The 8,921-nt window shown below is 36.3% G+C and overlaps 1 protein-coding gene across 1 annotated transcript; it reads right to left on the bottom strand.

The window, feature by feature from the left end:
- Window positions 1–8,054: 8,054 nt before the first annotated feature.
- On the bottom strand, window positions 8,055–8,921 carry LOC102700338. The gene has a single exon (XM_040524329.1). The coding sequence runs from the start codon at window positions 8,793–8,795 to the stop codon at window positions 8,289–8,291; it is 507 nt and encodes a 168-aa protein (XP_040380263.1). The 5' UTR covers window positions 8,796–8,921; the 3' UTR covers window positions 8,055–8,288.

Raw genomic sequence — 8,921 nt, 5'->3', positions numbered from 1 at the left:
AAATCATAATTCGTATGAAATATGGTTTGTACTCAATACCATAAGAGATGACTAGCACTAAATTTAATTATGAATTTAGTTGTGTTTTTATTACAAAGAGTGATATTTAGTACTGTACTAAATTTTATAACATACATGATATAAAAATCATGACATTGCACTGTATTTGAAAAATAAAGATAGGTAGAGACTCGACCGGATGAGATCGGTCGCTTTAGAAAGTGTACGCACGCAAGGGCCTTTTTTGTCACCTGCACGTACGACCGTTTACCAACACGATAAGGTGAAGAAGAAGATGGTTCATTTTAGATGCGTATTTCAACTGGGAACGTTCATTTGTTTCCCGTTTTTTTTCTGAACCATGTCTATCGCTGTACTCCTACTAGCTTAGCTACTTATTACCTTTATTTTAGATTTTAAAATATTCTAATCATATGTATTGATTTATGTACTAATCTAAATAATACCAAAATACCTTGTAATATGAAACAAACCAAGTATCATTGTCCTCTTTTTCTCGATACATTTCAGATGCTTTTGTTTTTATTGAAATTTATCCATAGATCCATGTATACCGTTTAAATTCGTCGGTATGAATCTCACTGAACATTTTACAATGTGAAGCCAAGGACTATTCGTAATTCAGGTGTAGTACAGGATTAGACCTCCAGCTATTTTATTTCTCTTTGCTTTGCTTTTTATTTGTTTCCCTCTCTCGGGTAAATCCATCACAGGAGGTTGTTGAGACAAGCGGCATGTGTGACGCCACGCCGTATCCCTACTGATCTGATGCGGTTAACATATAATTTTAACCGTTATTGTTTTTAAATGGTTATGTTTAAATAAATAAAAACTGTATGGTGATATTTAAGGCAATATAAGTTTTATAATATAATGTATTTCTAAATATTTTAAATATATGCAGAAAATTAAATATTCAAAGTTTAAACTTAAACAATACGTAGTACACAACAACCAATACTTATTTATGAATGGATGAAGTATAATAATCTATCATGAGTACGTGGCTAAACCCATTCTTATGTTAAAATAAATAAAAGTTTTATTACGATATAGTTCGATAATATACTCTACTTTTCAATATTATAATTTTTTAAAAAGTAAACATTTAAATTTTAAACTTATATAAAAATGGATAGGTATAATAAATAATCTATCACGAGTACGTGTCCGGGTGCATTCGAGTCAGATGATAGATGGATGAAGCTTTTCTCCGGCGCATAAATGAGAACAGTTATTAACACATATTTAATTAAGTAATAACTATCAAAAACTTTTAAAAGAATGCGTTTGACTTCTTAGAACAACTTCTTTACGAATATACGTAAGTCTTTTATTCATGAAATAGACATTTCAGTAGTTTAAAAAACGTCTCGTGAAAAACGATACAATAGGTCGCCTTTGTTTTTCTACGTGGCCTTTATTACCTTGTCTGTTTCCAAAACGTAATAAGGCTGCGTTTAGTTAAAAAAAAAATTTGGGACATAGGTCACGTCGACGCGTACGGTCATAATAAAGTATTAAATATAATCTAATTATAAAATAAATTTCAGATTTCGCCTGGAAACCGTGAGACGAATCTTTTGAGACTAATTAATCTGTCATTTGCACATGTTGGTTACTGTAGCACTTATGGCTAATTATATACTAATTAGGCTCAAAAGATTCGTCTCATGATTTTTTTTATAACTGTGTAATTAGCATTCATGTTTAAGTATATCTAATGCTTCATTTTATTTAGATGTCTAAAGCTTCGATATGATGTTTTTGAAAAAAAAATTTACAAACTAAACAGAGCCTAACTTTAAACGACTGATATTTGAATTCACATGTCCATATGACCCAAGTTAGAGGGCACAAAGGTCTTGTCCGCTGTGTTGTTTGCACTCATCTTTTCAATTCTGTTTATGTATATAATTATGCTAAAATTTAAATTTTTAACCTTAAATTTAAAATTGTCTTGAAGGTTTTCACGGAAGTTTTTTTTAATCTTTAGTTTTAGATCATTAAAAATATATATATAAAAATTTATTTACGAAATAGTTCTCGTTGTAAATATATCGTTCGGAGAGACCAACCATCACCCCTTGAATTCTAATACAGAAGTTGCAGCTCTTTCCGTCATCAGGTGACACGTACGTACGACCAGCGAAGCCTTACGTGGAGGGCGATCTAAATGCACTGCCCATTACACAGTACAAAGAGGGTGTGTTAAATTATTGATGAAACGATGAATGAGCACTGTTTGATCGTGTGATAACATCCCATGATATAAACGATTGAATTAATTATTATAAAATTAAAAAATATATTTTAAAAATATGAGACGATGGACTATGTAATTATTTTATAAAGAAAATATTCTGTCTAACAGCGCGTAAAAAATAGAAAAAAGTCTGTCTTAAAAAGAAAGTAGCATCAGAGTAGTCTTAAAGGGGCCCTAGTCTTAACGAGGCATGGAGCTTGACTGTGTTCACTCCAAGTAATCAAAGCTGATGGGTGCTGCACGATGGGTGCAGCTGACCATGAGTGATGAGTGATTCTTAAATCCATTCTAGCTCCGTTATTAAATGAACTAATGTTCCACATTTGAAGTATAAAACTTTTAGATGAACCGACGATAGAAGTAAATTGTACTTTGAGACTTTGTCTACTGTTGTAGTTTGGACTAGAAATAAGACAAAGGATCAACTTTAGACAAGATTAGTTTACAAAGGATTTCACCTTAAGCCCCTTCTCTACTTACTCTTGTTTATATTATAAATTATTTTAGACTTGCTATAAGTCAAACCTTTTGAGGTGTATCAAAATTAAAAAACAATATAGCAATATTTTGAACATATAATAAATATACTATTAAAATATATTTATGGATTTAACGAGACTATGGTGTTATAGATGTTAGTACATTTTTTTATAAATTTGGTGGTAATAAAATATGCTTAACTTTAAAAAACTAAATAGACCTGTAATATAGCATGGAAGGGTCTTACTTGAGCGAGAAATTTGTAACCGTGACATTACGATTTTGCAAAGTTGAAGATATGTTATTGGTATCTCACTGGCATATGGGGGCACATATGAGTAAATGACCGATAGGTTAGGACAACATATATTTAATTTAACAAAATTATAATGACAACCTTGCAATTTTTTCTAATTAAGTATTTTCCCTCACCCTTGCTCATCTCTCTCTGCACGAAGGGATGTGCCAGTGAGCCAGTCGAGCTTGAGATGGGTAGAGGTAGCTTAAGCACAATGGGGTGATTGGTTGGCTTTGGTATATTTATAAATAAAAATTAATTTATTAATAAAAATTTTATATACATGATATAGAAGTTAAGGATGGCAAATAAACTTTGGTGAAAAAAAATCTTAAAATCAATTCAATGTTTAAGGTTAAAAATTTAAATTTTGGCTTATAAACATAAGTCAAAAGATGACGGTGCACTGGTAAAGGTCTAGCTGACTAGCTTGACGGTCAAAATTTGGAGCAAAACAAAGGTGAGGCGCCAAAGTTTTGGGATGGATAGATAGGGTCTGTTTGGTTAAACTCTAGGTTTCAGATTTATCTCACATGGAGTCAGAGTCTAACCAACCAATTTACCTCCACCTAAAAAGAGAGCCGAATAGGCTTAGAGTGATCTAGGAAAATAAGGGGTGAAGGGGGTTTGGAAAGTTACAGTTTAGACTCTAATAGTTAGAATTAGTAGTTGGAACACTTAAAAAAAGACCAGATCTAGAGCATCTTCAGGAGAATGCTAATATCTAACTCCCAAAACCTTAGTATTGAGATCATCTAAAAAGATTTTGGGTCCAAAAATTACCCCTTCCTCCAAAAGAAGCCGCTAAAACTAAATCTTACAATTTGTTGACTGCCACGCAGACATGATTGGACACATGTTCCTGAGTGCTCGAGCCATGGAGGGCACATGAGTGGCGCTACCCGGAGTTGATTAATCAATTAATTAATCATTTAGTCAATCTAAGAAGGACAGCTAAAATAGATGATTATTGCTAAACCCAAATACAGGCACACACATGTATTGTCCACCCACATCATCAGATCCCCATGGCTCAGAAATGTAGACCGACGTGGTTGTGGCTGCGTGGTCTATGAGTTGGCACGAGAAAAAAATATGGCGTGATTTTCTGATTTGGGGAAGCCACCATAAGGCCTAAATTTGGTTCATGCAACGCTGATATTTGGGAATGCTAAAAAATTAGGAGTAGCTTTGGATAACTATTGGAGAAACATTTTTAGTCTAGAATGCCAATAATTACTTTCTAGGATTGCTCTTGGAGATACCATTCTATGAGCCGGAACAATAACAGACATGATAATAGCTAATTAATGTTGAATTCTTTTTATTATTTAAACTATTTTATTTTTAAAATTTAGAACAAAACCCTTCAGTACCTTATTCTCAGATCTGATTTCTTTTATCATCCCACCTAACTGGGTCGAACAATATCTTCACCCTGCCATGAGAAATAGATGTGGCAATATTCTTTCACGATCATGACCAAAAAGTTCGGATGTGGAACTCTGTCACCGGAGGGTCTAATTTTTAAAATAATAAGGCTGAAACTAAAAAAGTTCAGAGACGATGGCAACAGCCAAGAGGCGCTGCTGCAGCAAAAGCAGCTTGAGGATGGTTTCAGCAAGAGCCGCTCAAGGACGTTGTGCCGTGATGGATGGACGTGGATCGGTACGTCAGTAATTCATGCCTACCGCGCTCATCCCCAGTCGCAGAGATTTATCTCACATGAGTCAGAGTCTAACCACGGTTAGCGTTACTGCCGCGGTAACCGAGCCCTCCACGAAGGTACGGCTTCGATAAGCCACAGTAACCGAGTTTAAATTTAAGAAAAGTTTAAAAAATTTAAGGAATTTTAATGAAAAAAATATATGTTGTATATGTTGATATATAGTGTAGTTTTATCAAAGAAATTCGTGAAAAGATGTATTTTTGACATAATTAAAAATCTTAAACAAGAATTTCGGGAAACAAAATTAAAAAAATAGCCTATTGCAAATAATATTTCATAGGAAGATGGTTAAGAATATTTTGTATTGAGTCATTATTAATTTACACTAGACACTAGGTACATAATGTTGAAATACAAATATACAATAATGGATATATAGAAAATATGTATGGAGAAAAATTATACGTGCATGTTAGTATATACATAATAGTTTTATTCGTAATATTGTGCAGTAGGTATAGTTGTGACGCAACAATCAAAATGAAGTTGTTGGTACTTGTTATTGGTGTAAATTATTTGTAAAGTGTGATATAACGGTGTATGTTTGTATGTTGTAATATCAAGAATTTAGAAAAACGTCATGTGAAAATTTTGTTGTTTTTACTATAACATGTCCTATTTTTTCAATGTCATAAATATAGTCACAAAATATTTTCCTGTTTTTCATGTATTTTTTTAAAGTTTTTCTTTTGCATCTGACATCACATCCGCGGTCCCCTTGCGGTAACCGTGATTTCGGCTACAAAATCTGCGCAGAAAACCGCTGTAACCGCCGTTTACATGCGCTGTTCCAGCAAATAGTTACCGTGGTTACCGCGGCAAACCGCGAAAACCGCGTGGGTTTAAATTTATTTTTTTATTCAAATTCATCACGGTAACCATGCGAGATCCGCGGGAGCGAGGCGCCGCGGTTTTGACGGTAAGTGGAACCCTGGTCGCAGCACGCAGTTATGACACTCTAGTTCATCGGCTGGAGAAGGAGGCCTGAGCTGAAACCTTTTGTAAACTTTTTCTTACTCCCTCCGTTCCAAAATCCAAAATATATGTATTTTTAGGATTTAAATTTTATATCACAATATAATCATTTTTTACTGATATTACAATGGTTTCAGAGCTAATCAAAATGTTTAGAAAGGAAATGTAATCGATTTGAAATTCAAAAATTGATCCCTACAATGCTTAAAAGTAAATCTTTTGAGATATCTTTAGTCTATACTAAATACACTAGAAATGCTTATATATTTCAATGGACCGGAGGTATTAGCCTAGAGTGACCATGGTGTCTTACCTCTGGTCCAAAGTCCAAACTGAAACATAGCTAAAACAACTCTAATAAAGCAGATTAACGATTACCCGCAGCTCAAAACATTCGCGCCTTTTGCACGGAATGTAGGCATTTCGTATGGAACAACCTTCAATCCCCGTGCTGAAAGACTGACTGCAAAGCCTCCAGTTTTCTCAGTTTCAGATGGAATGCTGCTGCTTATATTTCACTAGTCTAAGGCTGTGTTCGACATGGGTTGGAAAGTTCTGCCTCCTCTCATAAGCAAAACGGAGTGGTGGATTAGAGCAATACTAATTAGTTACTCCTTACTCCACCCGTCCCAGAATAAACTAATTTTTCACTTTTTACCTTCAATTTTTGACACTTCGTCTTATTTAATTTTTTTTTATGATTGATATTTTTTATTAGATGATAAATCATCTTATTTAATTTTTTTTGCAATTGATATTTTTTTATTAGATGATAAATCATGAATATTACTTTATGTGTGACTAATTTTTTTTAATTTCCTGAATTTTTTTGAATAAGACAGATGGTCAACAAGTTAGATACGGAAACCGGAGAATTCATTTTTTTGGGGATAGAGGGAGTACGTCCTTACATGCAAGTCCTTACATGCAAGGGATTTTTATGATGAATGTAGACAAGCATTTGTCCACCCAGATTCATACGCAGAATTTCTTATATTTAAGAATAGATATATACTAGCTTAACTTGAAACATAGACCGGTGAATTAATGCATGGTTAATTAAGTATTAGCTAAATTTTTTTGAAAAACACACACACATCGTTTAGCAGTTTGGAAAGCGTGCTCATGAAAACAAGTTAGATTAAATTTGACTTATGTTTTGTATATTCTAATCTTTTTAAGCCCCCCTTGAGAACGAATCAAGGGTCCACTATGAACATCACCAGATAAGGAAAACACGATCAAACAAAACAGATATGGTAAAATGACTTAAATCACAAATATGAAATAATCCTAATATAAAAATTGTATACTTCAATTATACAAAGTTTATTTTTTGACAATATGATCTGTTTCTATGCGAGTATGACTGGCCCTTTTGTACTTCAATTAGTTTTTTTAGCTGTACTTCAATTGGTTTTGGGACTTCAGAGGCACGACTATGCTCTGTTCTTTAGGTTGTATTCATGATTATTGGGATTTCAGAATTTCAGGATGAACCCCAGTTTGAATTCCACAGCACCCCGGACCAAACATTTCATTCCCATAGGCAGTATGAACATTTCTGAGATAATCGTTATCTGCCATGGCATTTGTGACCAATTATATAGGATAAACCTAGTCAATTGTAATAACAATCAAAATCCAGAATGTTTATTTCTTTCTTGCAACCTCGACCTATTCAATGCTTGTTGTTTTATTTGATCCTAAGGGATTTCAAAACGGAGTTGGGGAAAAATAATTAAACAACCATGCAAGCATGATAGATCTAACCACATCTCTTTCAATTCTTAAAGTGGGAGATAATTGTTATGTAGATGTCAAAGGACAGGTCTACAGAATGTGTTATGCTTGGAATAAGCATTCGTAGTGAAAAAAAAATTGACCTCGCCACACTAATCATCCTGAGCGTACTTCTCACCTGGTTATCACAATTCTGTGCACAATTTAACATTTGTTGCCGTTTTGAAATAGTTTTGAAATTGTGTCAATTCTTCTCATGGCAAAGATGTACCCTTCCTTAAAATTTCCCCATGTTATCATCTTAACTACAATGTTGCCTGCACTACATTGAAATTGCAGTTCTTTGAAACCTTCAACTAACTAACTAACACAAAACCAGAACAGACAATTACACACCTACCATAGAATCCAAGAAATGATTCTGGCATCTCAACAAACTTTGCAACTATATTTATGCAGATGCTTCAGAAGTACAAGCTAAAGAAGATAATTATCAAAAGGCCTTTTTTCTTCCCCCAATTACAATTCCCAAAGAGTTTGTGTACAAGAAATTTCAGCTGATCTTACTTTCTCCTGTGGATCCTCTCTAAAGTCTAATCTGTCTGAAACAGTGCAAGAAACATATGAAATCGAGCTCTGAATTTTTGATATCCCATCAAAAAGTTGGGACATTTGTTGTTTATTAACCCATCTAAGATAGCAGATTCAGATCGCGCGGCTCACATCAACAGCATTATCCAAGAAAATTTCATGGAGCGGCGGATCGGGCTAGGATTCTAGAACGCACCTCGCAGCCGCAGGCGGGGCTCCGGCTCCGGCAGCGGCAGCGAGAGATCGGCGTCGTTGCAGTCGAAGCCGCAGCCGCACTGCGGGGACTCGAGGAAGTTGTCGACGCCGAAGTCGGCGGAGGCGATGCCGACGGAGAAGCCGAGGTCGTCGCCGTGGCGCGTGACCTCGACGATGTTGACCCAGAGGAAGAGGATCTTGACGGAGACCCCCTGGAGGTTGGTGAGGCGGTCGGCGGCGATGCGGCCGGAGAGCCTGGGCTGGTAGCGGAGCGAGTAGGAGCCCTGGATGGAGAAGGCGCAGGTGGAGGTGGTGTTGAGCGCGGCCGTGAAGTCGCCGGTGGCGTCGTCGAGGGTGTAGGACACCACCCCCTTGGGGAGGATCCCCGGCGGGAAGTCGAACGTCGCCAGCGCCTCGTACGCCGTCGGCTTCGCCGCGCCGCCGCCCGCCGCGGCACCCGCGGCTACGATAAGGAGGAGGAGGGGGAGGCGAGGCATGGCGGATCTTCGCCGGCGACGAGGAGGCGGAGCGAACGGCGAATCCGGCTTGTGTGTTTCTTGCGCTTGCGGTTGCGGGGCTGGAGAAGGAAGAGGTGATTAGACTAGCGTTAGCTCTAATTTAAA

Source organism: Oryza brachyantha, chromosome 5 (genome assembly GCF_000231095.2).
Source record: "Oryza brachyantha chromosome 5, ObraRS2, whole genome shotgun sequence".
Taxonomy (NCBI): domain Eukaryota; kingdom Viridiplantae; phylum Streptophyta; class Magnoliopsida; order Poales; family Poaceae; genus Oryza; species Oryza brachyantha.
This window is presented reverse-complemented; position numbering and strand designations above follow the sequence as displayed.